The 25,046-nt window shown below is 35.8% G+C and overlaps 1 protein-coding gene across 1 annotated transcript in view; it reads right to left on the reverse strand.

The window, feature by feature from the left end:
- Nucleotides 1-25,046, reverse strand: part of IL1RAPL2 (interleukin 1 receptor accessory protein like 2) — a 638,741-nt gene that overhangs the window by 46,678 nt on the left and 567,017 nt on the right. The window contains exon 6 of the mRNA XM_073888769.1: nt 5,934-6,063. Within this exon, the coding sequence (XP_073744870.1) occupies nt 5,934-6,063 (130 nt within the window). The remainder of the gene's footprint in view (nt 1-5,933; nt 6,064-25,046) is intronic.

A 25,046-nucleotide genomic window follows, 5' to 3' on the forward strand; every position in this document is an offset into this window, starting at 1 on the left:
GATATTGATAGGAAGATTTGTAAAGTGAGATTTATAATAAAAAATTACTCTCCATTGGGCAAAGAAATTGCATCGGAATTCATGCAGTCTCCTTTTACAATCAGATGCAATTAATAATTCTGCAGGCAAGCTTAGAAACTATTTTTATTGTTGTTGTTTAATAGGATGAGTTCAATTTCTCTGACATTTTTTACTAGCACTGCGGAATACAGTAGCAAATTATTTTATTTTTTTAATTCTCAAGACTCTGGTAATATTAATTAAAAGTAAGTTCTGTAAAGACATGGAACTGGATTGGTCTTTTGAGAATGCTTACACCCAAAGACTACTACTCCTTTTCATGAACTCTTTTATGCCAGTTTGCAAATTCTTCCCATTGAGCTTTAATAGAGGGACAGAAATTAGGATGTCCTTTCCTAATGATGATTTCCAGTGGGTCTCTTCCCAATGATTATTTGACTTCTCTGAAAAGACATGGTAGAGCTTATAGAGAGCAGCTTGTTGAAATGACTTTAAACTGATAGAAGACAATAACCATATTTGCACAATTGCAGCTTATGCTACGGCACACACCAAATTCCTTTAAAATCCCTACAGATGACATCTTCTGGGGTCACTGGAAAATCTGGGATGCAGTTGTATGAGATAGGGTGGGAGTTGTGAATGGATACTACATTTGGGTTCAGATTTCCTTAAGGCTCAGTCTCTTAGCAACATCAGAGAATTGGGAGGGCTATGCCAATTTCTGCTAAAAGGATATAAAGGAGAATCTGTATGCCCAGAGTGCAGTCTGAGTGCTTTGACAACAGGTTGCAAGTCAGGAGATGCAAGGAGCCACTGTGGTCAAAGTAACCCAGAGAGAAAAAAAAAGTAACCCAGATAGCAAACAAATGATAACTCCAAAACCTTCCTCAGGATTTGATCAATAATACTAGTCAAGCTGCCAGGGGACTGCTTTGTACAGAAGTTGCATTTACTGTAGTCTGAGTGACATTATTTCAGCAAGCCTTGGGTAAATATCCAAGGTTTTTCCCTAGGTAGTTCCCCGCCCCCCACAAAGTTCTCTATTCCTCAGGGGCAATAGTAAGAGAAAAATAAAGTTACAACACATACGTCTAGGATCAAGCCGCTGCCCAGGAAATTGAGAACCTAGGCAGTTGGCCAGTCCTCCTGCCAGATACAGTGCTTCTGTGGCAGGTTCTCCACAAGTCAACTGTTTGGGAGCAATTTATTTACATCCCCACTTCTTAGATCTATGGGGCAGTGCACTTCTGACATGCATGCACAACAAAAGAGCTATGGTTCAATTAAAATATGAAACAAATACAATACCCTGAGGGAGAACCATGCATCCAGAAGGAAATTTTGTTTCCAGAAATGCTTTCCAGAGGAATCCTCAATTTACATCTTCAGAATTCTACCATCAGAACTGTTCTCTTTGGAGAAAATGTGTGGGCTATGAAAGAATGCAGATCTTCTCTTGGTTGAACTAATGGTATGATTAGTATTTTTTATTTTTTATTTTATTTTTTATTATTTTTTAAGATTTTATTTATTTATTTGAGAGAGAATGAGAGATAGAGAGCACGAGAGGGAAGAGGGTCAGAGGGAGAAGCAGACTCCCTGCTGAGCAGGGAGCCCGATGTGGGACTCGATCCCAGGACTCCAGGATCATGACCTGAGCCGAAGGCAGTCGCTTAACCAACTGAGCCACCCAGGCGCCCTGATTAGTATTTTTTAAATAAACTACCAGATTTGTTCCAATCTTCCATGCTGTGTAAAAATCCTATATACTTTCTTTCAAGGACATTGGCTGTGAAGGCTAGAAGACAGAATCTAGTAAGTAACTCCTGTGTTAACATAAATGGCCATATCTTGAAAGAATTCCTGCACCCACACAAGCTCTCAAATAGATCAAGATCATATAATTAATACTACAAAATTGCTGACTGTGTGTTTATCTTGGCTAGAAAACCCTGCCTCTTTGTTTACACTTCCCTGAAGGTATCTCTAGTTAGCTAGAAGGGTTTTGTAAAATTTTCAAAACAAGTTCCATGTTACTTTCCTCCACTGCAAATATAGACATGTATCCTTTTTTAGGGGAAGGTTTGGGGAGAGTGGAGAAAAAGGATGTAACAAAATCAAATAAACAATGGCATTTTGCAAGTCCTGAAATGTTGACTTCCTATGGTACTAAATGTTGGCTCATATGTATCTAATAAAGTAGCTTGGACTAGACTGAACTGTTGCATATATGTATGCTTTGTCTCTCACGATTCTAACCATTTGCTGTTAGCAGCAGTGGTGCCTAACTTTTCTTTTTGTAAAATGGTATAACCACTTCAGAATATAGTTTGGCAGATTCTTAAAAAGTTAAATAATCCTGGAGGAAAAAAGAATAGTAGGTAAAAGCTAATGAAATCTGAATAAAATATAGACTTCAGTTAATGATAATATATTACTTTTGGCTCATTAATTGTAATAGCAACTTAAGATATTAAAAACAGGGAAAACTGGGTATGGGGTATGTAGGCACTATACTATCTGCTATGGACTCAATGTTTGTAGCTCCCTCCAAAACAAACATTCATATATTGAAATTTTAAATTTTAATGTGATAGTATTAAAAGGCGGGGCTTTGGGGGAGATGATTAGGTCATGAGAGAGGAGCCCTAATGAATGGGATTAGTGCCCTTACAAAAGAAACTCTGGAGAGTTTTCTCACCTTTTCCATCATGCAAGGACATGTGAGGGTATAGCGAGAAGATGACCATCTTTGAATGAGGAAGTAGGCTCTTATTAGACGTTAAATCTGCTGGTGACTTATCTTGAACTTTCTAGTCTCCAGAACCATAAGAAATAAATATTTGTTGTTTAAGTCACCTAGGCTATGGAATTTTTGTGTTAGCAGCCCAAGCAGACTAAGACCTTATCTTCACAATTTTTCTGTAAATCTAAAGTTATTCTAAAAATTGCTTTTAAAACAGAGCTAAAAAATGAACTAATAAACTTAAATGTACACTTACTATATAATTCAACCATTCCATGTCTTGGTATTTACTCAAGAAAAAAAAAAGGAAATATATGGTCATGTAAAGATGCATAAATGAATGTTCATAGCAGTTTTTTCTGAAATAGCCCATAAACTGCAAACAACCCAAATATCCTTTAAGAAGTGATCAGACTGTTTGTATCCATATAATGGAATACTACTCAGCACTAAAAAGAATGAACTGTTGCTACATTTAACAAGATGGATGAGTCTCAAAATAATTGTGTTAACTGAAATAATCCAGATTAAAAAAATGTACTGCATTATTATATTTATATACAATTTTAGAAAATGCAAACCGATTTATAGTGACAGATCAATGTTGTGGAAGTAGGGCAGGAGGGATTACAAAAGAGAAACTTGTGGGCGATTTATATGTTAATTATTTTGATTATGGTGATAGTTCCATAGGTGTATACACATATCAGCCCTTACAAATTGTATGGTTTAAATTGTGTGCTGTTTACTCTATATCAATTATACCTCCACTAAATCTGTTTATTTAGAACAATCCAGTCATGCACAAGAGAGATAATTATCTTAGGTTCATATAACTACTACCCTTGATCATTAAACATAGTTCTGAGCTTTTTGGTAGTGGACATTTTGCTACCGTGTACCATTGTACCTACCACTTGTCCTTTGGTGATCAGTTTCTTTTTTTGAAAAATTAAGAGTAATCCTTAAAGTGTTTTATAGGAAAATATATTGAGAATAATTCTAAACATGTATCTTCTAAAATAACTTAAAGGAAATTCAGTTGCATTAATTTCATAAGCCTTAACTTGAAATTTGCTAATAAAGTGTTAGTAATTAGGAAACTTAAAATGGGAATTAAGAGCTAAGAATTATTTATAAATAGTATATTATTTTTCTGAACATCTGTTGTGAGCCAGGCAATTGATTGGAAGTTTTTTTGAACAGCTTTATTGAGATATAATTTACATACAATATAATTCATCCATTTAAAATGTACAATTCACTGTTTTTTAGTATATTCTTGGATATGTGCAATCATTGCCACAGTCAATTTTGTAACATTTTCATCACCTCAAAATGAAGCTTCAGACTGCTTAATGGGTACAGGGTTTTGGGGTGATGAAAATTTTCTGGAACTAGATAGTGGTTGTGGTTGCACAACATTGTGAATGAACTAAGTGTCATTAAATTGTACACTTTAAAACAGTGCATTTTATGTTATATTGTTTCCACCTCACCCCCCCAAAAATCACCCATATACTTTAAGTATTTACCCCTATCCCTCCATCCCCCCAGGCCTAAGCAACCACTAATCTACTTTCTGTCTTTATAGATTTGCCTATTCTAGACATTTCATATAAATGAAAGCATATAATATGTAGGTTTTTTTCCCGCCCACTGGCTTCTTTCACAGAGTATGTTTTCGAGGTTCATGCATGTTGTAGTGCATATCAGTACATTATTCATTCTTTTTTATGGCTGAATAAGATTTCATTGTATGAATATACCACATTTTATTTATCCATTCATCAGTTGATAGACATTTAGGTTATTTCTACATTTTGTCTATTATGAATAATGCTGCAATGAACAAGTACAAGTTTTTGTGTGGGTGTATGTTTTGATTTTTCTTGGTTATATATCTAGGAGGGGAATTGCTGATAACTATACACTTAATGATTTGAGGAACTGCCAGACTGTTATCCAAAGTGGCTGCACCATTTTACACTCCCACCAGCAGTGTATGAGGATTCCAATTTCCCCACATCCAAGCCTACACTTGTTATAATCTTTCTGATTATAGCCAGCCTAGTGAGTATAAAGTGTTATCACAGGGTTTTAATTTGCATTTCCCCAATGACAAATGACTAACTCAGATACCTTTCATGTACTTTTTCCTGGAAATAAGCTCATATAGTCAATATTATGCATAGGCTCTCAGAGGGTTCGTGGATCCTCAAAATTATGATCCTCTGGAGTGGAGTTACTGGATGGACACATGAGGAAAAACTGTCATGGTAGTTATAATAAGTTATATTTAATCATAGAAAATAATATAAAGTGTACTTGTTTCTTTTGCACTGCTATATATTTAATAAAAAAGTGACAGAATGCATTTTAACATAGTTGCACTGAAATATTGGACTGGCTTCCACTAAAAGATTCTTAATGGGGGTGGAAGAAGAGGGGTCCCAACTCCTACTGGAATGAAAAATGTACACTATATATCACCACCTCTGAAACCAAAGGGCAATCCCATAGTCTGGTTGAGGTAGGAAAAATTACTTATTCTTTATTTGTACAAATGACATTGTATTAAATAGGATTAGAAAACCAATAGAATAGATGTCTATGAACCACGAATGTATCTGTGACAGGAGAGTGAAAAGATGTATAGGGTGGTGCTAACTTGAAACTCACTTTCAGGATGAGCAGTGGGTACTGGGAAAAATAAGAGTCAACAGTTATTTTGGCAAGTAGTAGCCTACTACTGTCACTGTGGCTTTACACCTATGACATATGAAAGTTGTCTGTTCCTAGGGAGTAAATAAGCATTTGCCCAGTGGTCTCAGGAGTCACCTACAAAGTTTGGATATTTGCTATGGCGGGATGGAGTAACAGTGGCCTAAGCTTTGGAAACTCAAAGGAATTTGCTTAAGCAGCTTTGAGGGGGTCATTACACTCCATGGTATATTTTTAGAACCTGAGAAAACCTCCTTATTAGGCGCTTACACATTTACATTTCTTAGGGAAGTCAGCCTCACTCTCTCCACCAGATCAGCTTTTAGACAATGGAATGATTTGGAGTTGCAATTAAAATCCCAGGCGGAAGCTCTTCTAGGATGTTCCATTGCTTAACTGAAAAGAGAGCAAAGAAAAATAACCAATTCAAGTTCTGTACCTTATTTCACCTTCTCTAATGTGCCCTGCCAGTTCTTCAATAAACTTCTCCCCTTTCATCCAGTAGATCATTGGCCCGGACTCTCCACTGAATCCAAAGAATGCTTTGCAAGGGATGTTCAGAGGCTTACCTGAGGATGACAGAGAAAAATAATTGAACAAATGGCTCCTGGTTATCACTGGGAGACAGAAAAGGACTGTTTAACATCCAAAGGAAAGCTCAGAGGTGACCCATTTTCAACTCTTCTTCCAATTATCTTATCACTGCACATAAGAAAAAAATTAGTCACAAGAGCTTCTGGGGAGTTTAAAAATTAAGATGTTATCAAAAATGAAAAAGTAAAAAAAATTAATCAGTTTTTAGAACTGCTTATTTTTACTGCCTCCCTTCTAGGAACTAACAGGAAGAAATCAAATAGAAACAATTTTCCTTTATTTTTCTTTTTTGAGTATTAATTACTGATTACTTGGACTTCCCTTTGAAGTTAACATTAATCAAAAGTATAAGTTAATTATTATTGGTGAGAAAATAATAATAGACTATCCATAATTATTAAGATTGCATAGGGGAAATTTGTTTATTCTGATGATTATTATTCTAAGAAAAATTGGATAATGTAAATCAAAGGAAGAATTTTTAATTAAAAAGCATTTATAGGGTGCCTGGGTGGCTCAGTTGGTTGAGCATCTGCCTTCAGTTCAGGTCATGATCCCAGGGTCCTGAGTCCCACGTCAGGCTCCTTGCTCAGCAGGGAGCCTGCTTCTATCTTCTGCCGGCTGTTCCCCCTGCTTGTGCTCTGTCTCTCTCTGACAAATAGTCTTTAAAAAAATATTTATAAAAAGTACATGCAAGGAAAACAGTCTAAACACACCTTTTATATTCTTGGAGTTATTTATAGTATTTAAACAATTCTAGGCAATACTGCAGCATTTTTTATTATTCATCTTTGATTATAGCTAAAAACTTTGTTTTAATTATAAATTTATCATCAAATATATAAGCAATTATTTTTTGCTGACATTGATTTAATTTCTTCTTGTAAAGTAGATTAATAAGGGAAGAATAGTGTAAAGAGCAGTCTAGACAATTCTGACAAAAGAATCCCCATTCATAAATCATAATGTAGCCTATAATTTTCTCTATAACATGCATTTTTTGCCCTCATTGAAGCACCAGATAAAGAAATTTCAAAAATATTTTTCCTTGTAGAGTACATGGTGAATTTGTTCTCATAATCACTTTGAGCTGTAGACAAATTTTCTATTTTATTCTTAAACTAATCTAAAACTTCCATGTTCTAAGAACCATTATTTTCTGGGACCGCTTTCTATTTAATCACCATAACTAGCAGATGGCTTTCTTTGAGGACTATTTTCATGAAGAAACACTTTTAATGGGAACTAGGTTCTACATTAAGACAAAGTGGAAATTAAAAGAACCTCACAGACATGTAGATGCGGGATGATAGACTGGGCTTAACCATAATAAGTGACTTGTATATTGATCTTTCTATAGTGCAAATTTATATCTCAGCAAAATGACATGCTGTGGACCTTTGGGATCATTCAATTATATCAAAGCCTTTGGTATCAATAGTCTGTCATAGATGTCTAACACAGACCTGAAACAAGGTTATTCATTGTTGCTTTGAACATATGCTCTGTAATATAAGTTTATGTAAAAATGAAAGATAATCTGTAGAGTGGAATGCGCACAGGAGATTTGGATCCTGGTTTTGGATCTATCATGAAAAAGCCGATTATCTGGCCCTGGGCAGATTACTTAACTTTTTATAAACTAACTTTTGTACATGTAATAAGGATGGTAATATTCGGGAAGCTCAGATAAGACAGTGTTTACAAAAGTAGTTGGTGAATTCAAAAGTCCTACCCAAAAAAAAAAAAAAAAAAAACCCACACAAAAACAAAACAACAAGAAAACAACAAAACTCACAAAAATCCCATCCAAATTTAGCATGGTGGTGTTTTCCTTCTGAGGCTTGGTCTTCAAGAAGCCTAAATTTGAAGCATAATCTGAATTGGATAATAGGATAGATAAATGTTAATTTTGGCTCTGCCAATTTCATGTCCTTTTTAAATTTATGAGCCCCTATGTGGTAATAGCCTTCTCTATCAATGCTCTATAAATATTTCCTGGATTCTAAAGTAGGTGTGATTTATCCAAGCAGGCGCTGTGTTCTCTAAACCTGAACACAGGGTCTTTTCTATGCCTTACTGCTCTTCATTTCCATGAAATTGAAGGTATTAAGGGACATCAAACCAGATGGCAGAAAATCCAAAGACAGTGATAAACATAATTTTAAATAATCCCAGTTCCTAAAACTACCAGTATATACATTTATACACATTTATACACATAAATTCTGGTTGTTATTCTTTTGGGCTATGTTGAAGTATATACCAAATAAAATACCTTTTAGTAATTCCTAGCATGTGGGTGCTAAGGTCTGGTTTGATTTTAATGAAAAAAGATAATTATAGTAATGTGCAAAAAGGGACCTCCTTGAGGTGGTCTATCAACAATGACAGATTCTGCCCTTTCCTTTTGGCACTATACAATGAAACATAGCAATTTCTTCTGGAAATATTTTCACTCTCCCATCAGACATGTTCTTGTTAAATAAATGCAAGAGACAGATATTTCAGAGGTCTAGTTTTTTATGCAAATGCTGGATAAATATCCTGAATATTCTTTTGTCAATGGCTAAAACAGGAAAACTAACCATCATATGCAATACTCTGAAGAGAGTACTCTGAAGAGAGAGTATGCAATACTTTGATTAGCTTTTGCGTCAGATAGTAAGACTCAATGTGTGCAAGGGTGTGGACAACTCCTCTCCCAAAAGGTATGTGAGGGATCTCTGCATTGATTAAGTAAATAACCTGAAATGAAATCAATCCAGGCTTTTCTAAATTATGACTCATGTGCATGTGCAAACTCCTATCTACCATTTGCATCTGTTTACTACTGTATTGTCTTGCCTCTGGACATATTCAAAGTCATTCCCATGGTACTACACCCTACTAGTAGAGATGACCAGCTCACATTTGTATCTAAAGGGCATAGTACAGTAGATTGAAGACTATCAAAATAAAAAGAACTTCATGAGTTTCTCAGTGTTTTATGCCATTCACAAGAGAATGGTTTTGTTTTTTTAAAGAATTTATTCATTTATTTGACAGAGAGAGAGAGAGAGAAAGCACAGGCAGGGGGAGCAGCAGGCAGAGGGAGAGGGAGAAGCGGACCTCTCGCTAAACAAGGAGCCCGACTTGCAGCTTGATCCCAGGACCCCGGGATCAATGACCTGAGCCAAAGGCAGATGCTTAACTGACTGAGCTACCCAGGCGCCCCTAGAGAATGGTTTTATTTTTTTTAATTTTTATTGTTATGTTAATCACCATACATTACATCATTAGTTTTTGATGTAGTGTTCCATGATTCATTGTTTGTGCATAACACCCAGTGCTCCATACAGAACGTGCCCTCTTTAATACCCATCACCAGGCTAACCCATCCTCCCACCCCCCTCCCCTCTAGAACCCTCAGTTTGTTTTTCAGAGTCCATCGTCTCTCATGGTTCATCTCCCCCTCCAATTCCCCCCCTTCATTCTTCCCCTCCTGCTATCTTCTTTTTTTTTTTTCTTAACATATATTGCATTATTTGTTTCTGAGGTACAGATCTGTAATTCAACAGTCTTGCACAATTCACAGTAGAGAATGGTTTTAGATAATCCTTTTAGGATTACTCTGTATTACTAACAATTTCTTTATCACTTTCTTAAGTCTAGACAAGCGACAAAACATGTTCCTACAAAGAAATATACATGAATGTTCCTAGCAGCTTTATTTGGAATAGTCAAAAACTGGAAATAGCCCAGATGTTCACCAACAGGTGATGGGATAAACTCTGGTATATTCATACCACAAAATACTAATTAAGTGTGAAAAAGAATAAGTACTGATACACACCACTCATCCATTGAAGGACACAGGTTGTTTCCATATCTTGACTATTTTAAACAATGCTTTAATGAACATGAGAGTGCAGATATTTTCGAGGTAGTTTTTTTTTTCTTTTTGTTTTTTTTCTTAAGATTTTATTTATTTAATTGACAGAGAGAGAGAGAGAGAGAGACAAAGAGAGAGGGAACACAAGCAGGGGGAGTGGGAGAGGGAGAATCAGGCTTCCCGCCGAGCAGGGAGCCCGATGCGGGGCTTGATCCCAGGACCCTGGGATCATGACCTGAGCTGAAGGCAGTCGCTTAACCAACTGAGCCACCCAGGTGCCCCGGTAGTTTTTTTTTTTTTTAATACCCAGAAGTGAAATAGCTGGATTATATAGTAGTTCTATTTTTTTCGTTTTTTGAGGAATCTCCATACTATTTTCCATAGTGGCTGCACCAATTTACATTCCCACCAAGAGTGCACAAGTTCCCCTTTATCCACATCCTTGCCAACATTTATTTCTTGTCTTTTTTATTTTAGCCATTCTGTCAGGTGTAAGGTGATATCTCATTGTGGTTTTGATTTGCATTTCCCTGATGATTAGTGATGTTGTGCATCATTTTATGTGTTGTTTGGCCATCTGTATATCTTCTTTGGAAAAAAATGTCTATTTATGTCCTCTGCACACTTTTTGATCAGATGATGATGATAAAGATAATGATGATGATTCGTCATTGTTATATAAGTTCTTTATATATTTTGGATATTAACCTCTTATTGAATATATCATTTACAAATATCTTCTCCCATTCAGTAGGTTGCCATTTTGTTTTCTTGACTTATTTTGCTTTTTATTTTGATGATATTTATATTTCCTTTTGTTTCCTTTGCCTTAGGAGACATATCTAGAAAAAACATTGCTATTGCCAATGTGAAACAAGTTACTGCCTGTATTATTTTCTATAATTTTTATGGTTTCAAGCCTCACATTTAGGTCCTTAATCCATTTTGAGTTTATTTTTATGTATGGTGTTAAAAGGTGGTCTAATTTCATTCTTTTGCATGCAGCTGACCAGCTTTCCTAGCACCATTTATTGAAGAGACTGTCTTTTTCCCATTGTATATTTTTACCTCCTTTGTCATGGATTTATTGACCATGTAATTGTGGGTCTATTTCTGGGCTCTCTATTCTGTTCTTTTGATCTATTTTTGTGCCAATACCACACTGTTTTTTATTACTGCAGCTTTGTAGTATATCTTGAAATCTGTAATTGTGATACCTCCAGGTTTGTTTTTCTTTTTAAAGATTGCTTTGTCTATTCAGGGCCTTTTGTGGTTCCATACAAATTTTAGTATTATTTGTTCTAGTTTTGTAAAAATGCTGTTGGTATTTTGAGAATGATTGTATTGAATCTGTAGATTGCTTTGGGAATATGGATATTTTAACAATATTAATTCTTCTAATCCATGAGCATGGAATATCTCCATTTCTTTGTGTCATCTTCAGTTTCTTTCATCAGTGTTTTATAGGTTTTAGAGTACAAGTCTTTTGCTTCTTTGGTAAGTTTATTCCTAGATATTTTATTCTTTTGGTTGCAATTGTAAATAGTGTTGTTTTCTTAATTTCTATTTCTGCTACTTCGTTGTTAGTGTATAGAATTCCTACCAATTTATGGGTATTAATTCTGTATCCTGCAACCTTACTGAATTCATATATTATTTCTCATAATTTTTTGGTGGTGTCTTTGGTGGGTTTTCTATGTGTAACATCCTATTGTCTGCAAATAGTGGCAGTTTACTTCTTTACAAATATATATGCCTGTTATTATTTTTTTTAGCTTGTCTGATTTCTGTGGCTAGCACTTTCAGTACTATGTTGAAAAGTGGTGAGAAGGGACATCCTTGTCTTGTTCCTTATCTGAGAGGAAAAGATTTTAGTTTTTCCCTATTGAGTATGATGGTAGCTGTGGGTTTTTCAAACATGGTCTTTATTATGTTGAGGTATGTTTCTTCTATCTCCACTTTCTTGAGAGATTTTATTATGAATGGATGTACTTTGTCAAGTGCTCATTCTGCATCTACTGAGATGGTCATATGACTTTTATCCTTCACTTTGTTGTTGTGGTATATCGCATTGATTTGCAAATATTGGACCATACTGGCATCCCCAGAATAAATCCCACTTGATTCTGTTGAATGATCCTTTTAGTAAATTGTTGTATTTGTTTTGCTAATATTTTGGTGGGGATTTTTGCATGCATGTTTATCAGGAATATTGACCTGTAGTTTTCTGTGGTTTTTGTGGTGTCTTTGTCAAGGTAATGCTGGCCTTGTAGAATGCATTTGGAAGCTTATCTTACTCTTCTCTTTTTGGAATAGTTTGAAGAGAATAGGCATTAAATCTTCTTTAAATATTTAGTAGAATTCACCAGTGAATCTATCTAGTCCTGGACCGTCATGTTTTGGTAGTTTTTTTATTACTGATTCAATTTTATTATTTGTAATCTGTCTGCTCAGATTTTCTATTTCTGCCTGGCTCAGTTTTGGAAGAATGCATGTTTCTAGGAATTTATCCATTTCTTCTAGGTTATTCAATTTTTTTGGCCTATAATTTTTCATAGTGTCCTCTTATAATCCTTTGTATTTCTGTGGTGTCAGTGGTTATATGTCCTATCTCATTTCTGATTTTATTTACTTAGGTCCTTTCTCTTGATTTCTTGATGAGTCTGGCTAAGGGTTTATCAATTTTGTTTACTTTTTCAAAGAACCAACTTTTATCCACATCATTGCAAATGGCAAGATTTCATTCCTTTTGATGGCTGCATAATATTCCATTGTATATATACGCCACATCTTCTTTATCCACGTGGATGGAACTGGAGGGTATTATGCTGACCAAAATAAGTCAAGCAGAGAAAGACATGTATCATATGATCTCACTGATATGAGGAATTCTTAATCTCAGGAAACAAACTGAGGGTTGCTGGAGTGATGGGGGCTGGGAGGGATGGGGTGGCTGGGTGATAGACATTGGGGAGGGTATATGCTATGGTGAGCTCTGTGAATTGTGTAAGACTGTTGAATCACAGACCTGACCTCTGAAACAAATAATACATTATATGTTTAAAAAAGAAGAAGATAGTAGGAAGGGAAAAATGAAGGGGGAGAATTGGAGGGGAAGACAAACCATGAGAGACTATGGACTCTGAGAAACAAACTGAGGGTTCTAGATGGGAAGGGGGTGGGGGGATGGGTTAGCCTGGTGATGGGTATTAAAGAGGGCATGTACTGAATGGAGAACTGGGTGTTATATCCAAACAATGGATCATGGAACACTACATCAAAAACTAATGATGTAATGTATGATGATTAACATAACATAATAAAATAAAAGAGAACCAGCTTTTAGTTTCATTGATTTTTTTTCTATTTTTTTAGTCTCATTTATTTCTGTTCTGATCTTTATTATTTCCTTCCTTCTATTCACCTTGGGCTTTGTTCTTCTTTTTCTAATTCCTTTAGGTGTGAAGTTAAATTGTTTATTTGAACTTTTTCTTGTTTCTTGAGATGATAGGCCTGTTATTGCTATATATTTTCCCCTTAAAACTGCTTTTGTTCTGTCCCAAAGATTTTGGACACTTGTGTTTCCATTTTGTCTCCAGCATTTTTTTTTAATTTCTTCTCTTCATTGCTTCATTGACACATTGGTTATTTAGTATCATGCTGTGTATTCTCCATGTGTTTGTGTTTTTTTCCAGTTTTTTTTTCTTGGATTTATTTCTAGCTTCATACTGTTCTTATTATAAAAGATGCATGGTATGATTTCAATCTTTTTAATTTTTTTGAGATTTGTTTTGTGGCCTAATATACAATCGATTATGGAGAATTTTCCATGTGCAATTTAAAAGAAAGGGTATTCTGGTTTTGGATGGAATGATCTATATATATGTTATATCCATCAGGTCCAATGTGTCATCAAATGACAGTTTCCTTTTTGATTTTCTGCCTAGATGATCATTCTATTGATATAAGTGGGTGTTAAAGTCCCCTACTATTATTGTATAACCATCAATTTCTCTCAATATATCAGTCAATAGGTGCTTTATGTGTTTAGGTGTTCCAGTATTGCATGTGTAGTTATTTACAATTGTTATACCCTCTTGTTGGATTGATCCCTCTATTATTATGTAATGCCTTTCTTTGCCCCTTGGCACAGATTTTGTTTTAAAGTCCTTTTTGTCTGATGTAATAACTGCTACCCCAGCTTTCTTGTTTGTCTCCATTTGCATGGTAAATACCTTTTCATACCTTTACTTTCAGTCTGTATATGTCTTTAGATCTGAGGTGTGTCTCATTTAGGCAGCATATAGATGGCACTTGTTTTTTTTTTTTTTGAATCCATTCTGTCATCCTTTGTCTTTTGATTGGATCATTTTAGCCTTTTACTTTTTTTTAAGGTTTTTATTTATTTATTTGACAGAGAGAGAGCGCGTGCAGAAGCAGGAGGAGTGGCAGGCAGAGGGAGAGGAAGAAGCAGGCTCACCAAGCAGGGAACCAATGCGGGGCTCAATCCCAGGACCCTGGGATCATGACCTGAGCCAAAAGCAGACGCTCAACCAACTGAGCCACCCAGGTGCCCTTAAGTCTTTTACATTTAAAGTAATTATTGATAATTATGTACTTATTGTCATTTTGCTATTGATTTTCTAATTGTTTTTGAAATTCTCTGTTTCTTTCTTATTCTTTTGCTCTCTTTCTTTGTGATTGATGAGTTTCTATGGTTTTATGTTTGGCTCTTCTTTTTTTTTTAATTTTATGTACTTATCATAGGCTTAGGTTTCATGGTAACCATGTGTTTCATACATAACATAAATAGTTTATATTAATTTAATGGTCATTTAAGTTCAATCACATTCTTAAAAAAGAAAAAAAATATAAATTTCTATTTTTACACCCTCCTCCATGTTTTGTGTAGATGTTTTCATATTTTACATCTTTTTATTCATAACTTTCTTATGTCTAATTACATCCACTTTTTTCACTTAAAAGAATACCTTTAACATTTCCTTTTTAAAAAGCTTTTATTTAAAATCCAGTTAGTTAACATACAGTGTAATATTAGTTTCTGGTGTACAATTTAGTGATTCAACACTTACATACAACACCCTGTGTTCATCACAAGTGCCCTCCTTAATCCTCATCAACTATTTAACCCAATATACCACCCACCTCCCCTCCAGTAACCATCAGTTTGTTTTCTATAGTCAAGAGTCTATTTCTTGTTTTGTCTCTCTCTCTTTTCCCCTTCGATCATTTGTTTTGTTTCTTAGATTCCACATATGAGTGAAATCATATGGTATTTGTCTTTCTCAGTCTGACTTATTTCACTCAGCGTAATACACTCTTGGTCCATCCATGCTGTCACAAAAGGCACAATCTCATTCCTTTTTTATGGTTGCATATTCCTGTGTGTGTGTGTGTGTGTGTGTGTGTGTGTGTGTGTGTGTGTGTGACATTTTCCTTATCCATTCATCTGTCAGTGGATCATTGGGTTTCTTCTGTATCTTGGCTATTGTAAATAATGCTACAATAAACATAGGGGTGCATATAGCTTTCCGCATTAGTGTTTTCATTTTTGGGGGGTAAGTACCCATTAGTGGAATTACTGAATAACATGGTATTTCTATTTTTAATTCTTGGGGGACCCTCCATACTGTTTTCCACAGTGGTCGCACCAGTTTGCATTCTCACCAACAGAACAAGAGGGTTCTTTTTCCCTCCACATCCTCAGAAACACTTGTTATTTCTTGTCTTTTTAATTTTTGCCATTTTGACAGGTGTAAGATGATATCTCATTATGGTTTTGTAAATCAACTTTTACAAACATGTTAAAATAATTAAAGGAAAGCACATCTACATAATTAAATGAGAAGAATATCTCACCAAATATAATATATCAATAAGGAGACATTATTTAAAAAAAAACAGAAATTTTGGGGTTTCAAGTATAGTAATTGAAATGAAAAATTCCCCCATTGGATCTCAATAGTAAATTTGAACTAACAAAAGAAAGAATCAGTGAATATGAAGGTAGGTCAATTGAGATTACCCAGAGCAAGAAGTAGAAAGAAAAAAATTAAGATTGAACAGAGAGTCAGAGGCCTATGGAACAAAAATCAAGCATATCAACATACACATAATGGGAGCCTCCGAAAAAGAGGAGCTAGAGGAAGGGGCAGGAGGAGTATACGTAGAAATAATCACCAAAACTTCCCAAAATGGTTGAAAAGCATTAATCTACACATTCAAAAAATTCAATAGATTCAAGTAGGATAAAGTCAAAGAGAGATACGCCTAGGCACAACATAATTACACTTCTAAAGCCCAACACAAAAAGAAGACTTTGAAAGCAACAAGAGAAAAACAACTCAATACATTTAAGAGAAACTTATTTCTCATCAACAACCATGGAGACCAGTAAGATGATGTTTTTCAGGCATTGAAAGAAAAAGACTGTCAATAAGGAATTCTATATCTAAAAAATCTATCCTTCAAAACTGAAGAAAAATTAAGACTTACATATAAAAAAACTTGGAGATTCTGTCTTTCCCACAAGCAATATTAAACTGAACTTTCAGGCTGAAATAAGAGAACACTAAACAAAAACTAATTTACATGAAGAGATAAAAAGCGCCAGCAAAGGTAACCAGATAGGTAAATATAAAGACAGTGCATATGGATTTTTGTTTGTTTCTCTTTTCTTATCTGATTCAAGATATACAAAAAATTATAAAACTGCATTGATGGGCTTATAATATGTACACACATAATTTGTATAACAATAATAAGCTTTAGGAAAGAAGGAGGAAATAAGATAATAGTTACAAAGCTTTTTGTTTACTATTGAAATTAAATTGGTGTTACTCTATAAAGATAGAAAGTCAGTTGTAATCTCTAGGGCAACAATTAAGAAAACTCAAGGGACACCTGGGTGGCTCAGTTGGTTAAGCATCTGCCTTCAGCTCAGGTCATGATCCCAGGGTCCTGGGATTGAGTCCAACGGGCTCCTTGCTCAGCAGGGAGTCTGCTTCTCCCTCTACCTGCCTCTCTCACTCTCATTCTCTCTGACAAAAAATAAATAAAATCTTAAAAAAAAGAAAATAACTCAAGAATTTAGTAAAATTGACAAGGCAATTACATTGTATAAAAAAATCTGTTTAAACTTCAAAACAGGCAATATTAAATGAATAAAAGAACAAAAGAAATAAAATTAATGGAAAAAAATAGCCAAATGGTAAACATAGATCCTATCTTCTCTTTAATTACATTTAATGTAAATGGACTAAATATTCCAATCAAAAGTCATATATCTGTACAATGGATTTAAAAACTGTTGTCCAATCATATGCTGCCTACAAGGGACACACTTTTGATTCAAAGTAGATTGAAAGTAAAAAGATGGAAAAATATATACCCTGGAAAGAATAACCAGAAATAACCTTTTTTTGGCTGTCCTAATATCAGGCAAAATAGAGTTTAAGGCAAAAGAGAGTTACTGACCAAAGAGAGACAGTTGAGAATGATGAAAGGAACAATTCATAGGAAGGATATAATGATTAAAAATATGAATGCACCTAACAACAGAATGCCTAAATACATGAAACAGAAACTGACACAACTGAAGGGAGAAATACATAATTCATCAATAGTTGGAGACTTCAACAACTCACTTTTACAAATGAATAGAAAAACTAGGCAGAACATCGGCCAGAAATTAGGAGATTGAAACAACACCATAAATGAGTTATATCTAACAGACACTTACAGAATAGTCAAGAGCAGAATACACATTTTTTCAATAGGACATGGAATATTCTGCAGGGTAGACTTTATATGGGCCATAAAATAAGCCTCAATAACCTTAAAAGGTTTTAATTTATACAAACGATGTTCTCTGAACAATATAATGCCAATACAGATGTTAAGAAAATGAGGTTGAAAGGAGTGTAAATACTCACATCCCTTTGTAGGCAAGGAGTGCAAAATGAGGCCAAGTTGTGTGATAAAGGCAAATTGCAGAAGAGCCTATGATGAAAATCTCATTTTGAGGCAAGATGAAAACACAATGAAAATGATAGAAACCTGCCATCATTTGTGTACACATAGTCATCCTCTATACTTGTGTCTACTAAGTTTGGTAGAACTTTCTGGGCACTCAAAAAGGCTGCATAAAAAAAAGCCTGCATACATATAGTGGGTCTCAAGTTGACTTATGGTGGAAATGCATGGTGATATGTGCCTTTATCTGACTCACTTATTTTGCTTAGCATTATACTCTCTAGCTCCATCCACATTATTGCAAATGTCAAGATTTCATTCCTTTATATTCCTTGCTTTTTCAAAGATAAACTGACCGTATAGTTTTGGGTTCATTTCTGAGTTTTCTATTCTGTGCCGTAGATCTATGTGTCTATTCTTGTGCTGGTACCATACTATTTTGATCCCTACAGCTTTGTAATATAACGTGAAGTCCAGAATTGTGATGATTCTAGCTTTGCTTTGCTTTTCCAAAGTTTTTTGTTATTTGAGGTCTTCTGTGGTTCCACACAAATTTTAGGATTGTTTGTTCTAGCACTGTGAAAAATGCTGGTGGTATTTTGATAGGATTGCACTAAATGTGCAGATTGCTTCGGGTAATATGGACATTTTAACAATATTTGTTCTTCCGATTCATGAGCATAGAATGTGTTTCCATTTCTTTATGTCCTCTTCAATTTCTTTCATCATTGTTTTATAGTTTTCAGAGTACTGATCTTTTATCTCTGGTTAGGTCTATTCCTATGTATCTTATGTTTTTTTGGTGCAATTGTAAATGAGATTGATTCCTTGATTTCTCTTCTTGCTGTTTCATTATTGGTGTAGAGAAATGCAACAGATTTCAGAACATTGATTTTGTATCCTGTGACTTTACTGAATTCATGTATCAGCTATAGCAATTTTTTGTGGAGTCTTTCAGGTTTTCTATATAGAGTATCATGTCATCTGCAAATAGTGAATGTTTTACTTCTTCTTGCTGATTTGGATGACTTTTTTTCTTTCTCATTTTTTTGGGGGGGGGTCTGACTGATGTGGTTAGGACTTCTAGTACTATGTTAAATAACAGTGGTGAGAGTGGACATCGCTGTTTTGCTCCTGACCATAGAGGAAAAGCTCTCAGTTTTTCCTGGTTGAGGACAATATTAGCTGTGTGTTTATCATATATGACCTTTGTTATATTGAGGTATTTTCCCTCTAACTCTATTTTGTTGAAAGTTTTTATCATGAATGGATGTTGTACTTTGTCAAATGCTTCTTCTGCATCTATTGAAAGGATCATTTGGTCCTTATACTTTCTTTTATTAATCTGATGTATCACATTGTTTGATTTGCAACATTGAACCACACTTGCAGCCCAGGAATAAATCATACTTGATTGTGGTGAATGATTCTTTTAATGAAATGCTGAATTCAGTTTGTTAGTATTCTATTGAGAAATTTTACATCCATGTTCATCAGAGATATTGGCTTGTAGTTCACTTTTTTAGTGGAGTCTTTATCAGGTCTTGGTATCAAAGAAATGTAAGCCTTATAGAGTGAATTTGTAAGTTTTCCTTCCTTTTCTATTTTTTGGAACAGCTTTAGAAGCATAGGTATTAACTTCTTTACATGTTTGGTAGAATTTCCCTGTGAAGCCATCTGGTCCTTGACTTTTGTTTCCTGGGAGATTTTTGATTACTGATTCAATTTCTTTGCTGCTGTATGCTCAAGTTTTCTATTTCTTGCTGTTTCAGTTTTGGTAGTTTATATGTTTCTAGGAATGTATACATTTCTTCCAGGTTTTCTGATTTTTTGGCATATGGTTTTTCATAATATTCTCATAATTTTTTGTATTTCTGTGGTGTGGGTTGTTATTTCTCTTCTCTCATTTATGCCTTCATTTACTTGGGTTCTTTCTCTTTTTATCAATTTTATTATTTTTTTCAATGAACCAACTCCTGGTTTCATTGATCTATATATCATTTATTTCTACTCTAATCTTTATTATTTCTTCCCTCCTGCTGGCTTTAGACTTCACTTGTTATTCTTTTTCTAGCTCTTCTAGGTGTAATATTAGTTTGTTTATTTGAGATTTTTCTTGCTTCCTAAGGTTGGCCTGTATTGCTATATACTTCCCTCTTAGGACAGCTATTGCTGCATACCAAGGTTTTTGGACCATTTTGTTTTCATTTTTATTTGTTTCCATGTATTTTTTTAAATTTCTTTTGGAATTTCCTGGTTGACCCATTCATTCTTTAGTAGCATGTTGTTTAACCTCCATGTATCTGAGGTCTTTCCAAATTTTTTCTTGTGGTTGACTTCAAGTTTCATGGCATTGTGGTCAGAAAATATGCATGGTATGATCTCAATCTTTTTGTACTTTTTGAGGCCTGATTTGTGACCTAGTATGTGATCTATTCTGGAGAATGTTCCATGTGCATTTGAAAAGAATGTGTATTTTGTTTTAGGATGGAATGTTGTGAATATATCTAAGTCCATATGGTCCAGTGTGTCATTCACTGCCATCGTTTCCTTGCTTATATTCTGCTTAGATGATCTGTCCACTGATGTAAGTGGGGGTGTTAAAGTCACCTACTATTATTGTATTATTATCAATGAGTTCTGTTATGTCTGTTATTAATTGTTTTAATATTTGGGTACTTCTAGGTTGGGTGCAAAATACAATTGTTGGATCTTCCTCTTGGATTTACCCCTTTATTATTATATAGTGCCCTTCTTCATGTCTTGTTACAGTCTTTGGTTGAAAGTCTAGTTCATCCAATATAAGTATTGCTCCTCCACCTTTTTTTTGACATCCATTTGCATGACAAATGTTTCTCCATACCTTCACTTTCAACCTTTCAATCTGCAAATGTCTTTAGGTCTAAAATGAGTCTCTTGCAGGCAGCATATAGATGGGTCTTTTTTTTTTTTTTTTAATCCATTCTGACACCCTATGTCTTTTGACTGGAGCATTTAATTGATTTATATTCAGAGTAATTATTGATAGATATGTATTTAGTATAATTTTATTACTTGTTTTTGTTGCTTTTGGAGATTTTCTCTGTTCCTTTATTATCTTTGTCACTTTGGTCTTACTTTTCCATTAAAAGAGTCCCCTTTAATATTTCTCACAGGGATGGTTTAGTGTTCACAAATTCTTTTAGTTTTTGTTTGTCTGGGAAACATTTTATCTCTCCTATTCTGAATTATAGCTTTGCTAGATTGGGTATTCTTGGCTACAGATTTTTCTCATTCAGCAATTTGAATATATCATGCCACTTTCTTCTTGTTTGCCACGTTTCTGTTGATAAATCTCCAGCTAGCCTTATGGTTCTTCCCTTGTAAGTTAAGGATTTCTTTTGTCTTGTTGCTTTTAAGAATTTTTCTTAATCACTATATTTCATAAATTTAATTCCAATATGTCTTGGCATTGGCCTGCTTTTGTTGATTTTGATGTGAGCTGTCTCTGCCTCCTGGATCTGGATGTCTGTTTCCTTCCACAGATTAGGGAAATTTTCAGCTATTATTTTCTCGAATAAATTTTCTGTCCCCTTTTCTTGCTCTTCATCTTCTGGGACTCCTATAATATGAATCTTATTATGTTTGATGGAGTCACTGAATTCCCTAAGTCTATTCTTGTGTTCCATAATTCTTTCTCTCTTTTGTTCAGATTCGTTATTTTCCACTATTTTGTTGTCTGTATCACTTATTCATTCCTCTGCTTCTTCCAGACTTGTATTCATTACATCAAGCCTGTTAACAATTTCAGTTATTTCATTTTTTATTTCTGACTCTTTTTAAACTCTTTTATCCATGTGGAAGGATCTCCCTGAAGTCTCCCATTCTTTTCTCAAGCTTAGCTAGTATCCTTGTGATTGTTGCTTTAAATTCTCCATTAGGCATATTACTTGTATCTTTTTTGCTTAGATCTCTGGCCATAACCTTGTCTTATTCTTTCATTTGGGATGAACTCCTCCATCTTGGCATATTGTCTGTCTTGGCCTTCTCTATGTTAGAAAAGTTCCTTATGTTTCCTGCTCCTGACAGTAATGGCTTTATGAAGAAGAGTTCATGTAGTGTCCAAGGCCTGGCCCTTCAGGGAGTGTCTCTGGTGTATATGGTTTGTGCTGTTACTGTGTTTTGGCTACTCTATCCTTCAGGCCAGTCATCTGCGGAGACTCTCTTTGCTCAGAGTGGGCAGTGTTTGGTCCTTGGCCAGAATATGGCAAGTTTTAACTAGATGTGCTCTGGTCTGCTTTTTAAATGAGACTTGATATTACTTTCACTATAACTAAAGCCCTACAGAACTTTCTGGTCAGCAGATGTGCTGTGCGCAGGAGTTTCTCCTGGTCTTCTGGGGAAGAGTACTGATGTGTTGGGATGGAGGTAAGCTTGACTAAGGAAGGCAGTCCTGCCAAAGCACAAAGGTGTGGAACTTGGTGTAAGCAGGTTAGGCACCCAGTGTGGGTATAGTGCTACTTCCAGCAAGTGGCTCTATGTTTATGCCGAGGCTTGGGGGAAGGAAATGGTGCCAGCGAGCCCCTTTGTCCCTGGAGAGGCATCTTCATGAATGCTGCCTCTCAGGGAAGCACTCTGAGAAGAGTGAATAATCTCCCCTCTGTGTGTCTGAGGTGTTTTTTTCAGATTGCTGTTTCCATACCAACTGCCTCCAGGTTGTCTGCTTTTTCTGCAGGACAGTGCAGTGTTCTCTGGGCTTTTTCCTACCCAAGTTTGCTGACTTGTAAAACTCTAGGCTTTAGGGATGTGGTGTGGTCAGGGGCCTGCCCTGGTCTTCTGGGGCAGAAGTCTGCCACACTGGGACTGAGACAAGCTTGACTGAAAAGGTCAGTCCTGCCAGAGCACAGGGGTGTGGAACTTGGTGTAAGGAAGTTAGGCAGCCAGAGTTGAGGTTGAGCAGCTTTCCTCAGACAGCTCTATGTTTATGCTGAGGGGTGGGGGAGGAAAATTGTGCCAGCCAGCTCCTTTGTCCCTGGAGAGGCGTCTCCATGAACACTGCTTCTCAAGCACACTGTCCAAGAAGAGCAAATAATCTCCTTGCTGTATGCCCTAGGCGTTCTTTAAATTGCTGTTTCCAGGCCATCTGTCCCCGGACTGTTTCCCTGCCTTCTCTCCAGGAACAATTCAGTGTCCTCCAGGCTCTATCCCAGCCAAGCCCACCAACCCTTAAACTTTAATCTTTAAGCCCCATGGATTGCAAGAACTCACAAAATTCAGCCTCTCTCATTTTCCAAGCTAATGGCTTTGGGGAAATGTTCTCCTGATGTGCTCCCCTTTGTTTTCCTCTTTCTCTTGCCTTTCTCCACAGTCATGGTTCCCTCCCCTCCACAGCACCAGCAATCCTTTTCTTTCCCAGGCCATATCTCCATACTTCCTACCTTCTTCAATGTTGCTTTTTCTCTTGCTTTAGTTGTGGAGTTTGTTCTGTCTGCCTTCAGGTTGATTTACTGGATATTTTGAATTTTTTGAATACAATACAAATTAGTTGTATTTGTGGGATGAGATGAATCTAGGGTCCTCCTACTCCTCTGCCATCTTATCTCTCTTATCACATTTAATATTTCTTATAAGCCTGGCTTAGTGGTAGTAAACTTTTTTTCTTTTGTTTGGGAAACTATTGCTCCTTCAAACCTGAATGATAAACTTACCAGGTAGAGTATTCTTGGTTGTAAGGTTTTTTTTGTTTTTGTTTTCCCCTTTGAGCACTGAATATATCATGCCATTTTCTTCTGGCCTGCAAAATTTCTGCTGAAAATTCAGTTGATAACTTTATAGGTTTTCCCTTGTAGGTAACTATTTCTCTCTTGCTACTTTTAAGATTTTCTCTTTCTCTTTAACCTTTGACATTTTAATTACTATGTGTCTTGGTGTGGACCTCTGTGGGCTCATCTTCTTTGGAACTCCCTGTGCTTCTTCAATTTGTATGTCTATTTCCCTCACAAGTTAGGGAAGTTTTCAGTTATTATTTCTTCAAATACATTTTCTACCACTCTCTCTTTTCTTCTTTTGGGACCCCTATAATACAATGTTTGTTTACTTGATGTTGTCTAAGAAATCCCTTAAATTATCCTCATTTTTTAAAATTCAATTCCTTTTACTGTTCAGCTTGAGTGCTTTAATACACTGTCTTCCAGAACACTGATATATTCTTCTGCATCCACTAATCCACTGTTGATTCCCTCTATCTGGTGTGTTTTTTTTTTAATTGCAGTTATTGTATTCTTCAACTTTGGTTGGTTCTTTTTTATATTTTCTATCTCTTTATTGGAGGCTTCACTGAGTTCTTCCACTCTTATCTCCAGCCCAGTGAATATCATTACAACAATTACCTCAAATACTTTATTAGGCATATTGCCTAGCTACATTTCATTTAGGTTTTGGGGGAGAAGTTTTATCTTGTTCTTTCTTTTGGAGCATAGTCCTCTGTTTCCCTTGATTTTCTGTGTTTGTTTCTGTGGTTTAGGCAAAATAGCTACTTCTCCTAAACTGGAAAGGATGGTCTTGCATACAGTTGTCTCTTATATAGATTGTGTGTACTTGGTGACTTATGCTGGCTGGTTGGCCCTGTGGCTGGCATGGGATGGGGGTCCTGAAGCTTTTCATGTAACAGCTGCCCTGTAAGAACAGGCAAAGTTGAAGTGGATACAGGCTGGGTTGTCTAGGGTTCTATGCATTGAGGGCACCCTATCAGGACAGCTGAAGCTGAAATGGGTGCAAAGTGGTATGTCCCAGATTCTCTCTTAAGGGGGTACCTTGGCAGGGTAGCAGGAGCTGACATAGTGTGCAGGTTGGAAGGTCCCTGAGCTCTTCCCACAGAGGGTGCCCTGGCAGGATAGCTGAACCTAAACTGGGTGCAAGCTAGGGGTACCCTGAACTCTTCCCACAGACGACACATTGGCAGGATAGCTGAAGCTGAAATGGATGTAAACTGGGGTGTTCCTGGACTCTATATAGAAGGTGCCCTGAAGAGTGGCTAAAGCCAAGGTGAAGTATAGGTTGGGAGGCGCTGTGGTGCTCTATGCAGGGCGCATCCTGGCAGGATGACTAAAG

Source organism: Callorhinus ursinus, unplaced genomic scaffold (assembly GCF_003265705.2).
Source record: "Callorhinus ursinus isolate GAN/ISIS: 27379988/994484 unplaced genomic scaffold, GSC_fseal_2.0 scaffold95, whole genome shotgun sequence".
Classification (NCBI taxonomy): domain Eukaryota; kingdom Metazoa; phylum Chordata; class Mammalia; order Carnivora; family Otariidae; genus Callorhinus; species Callorhinus ursinus.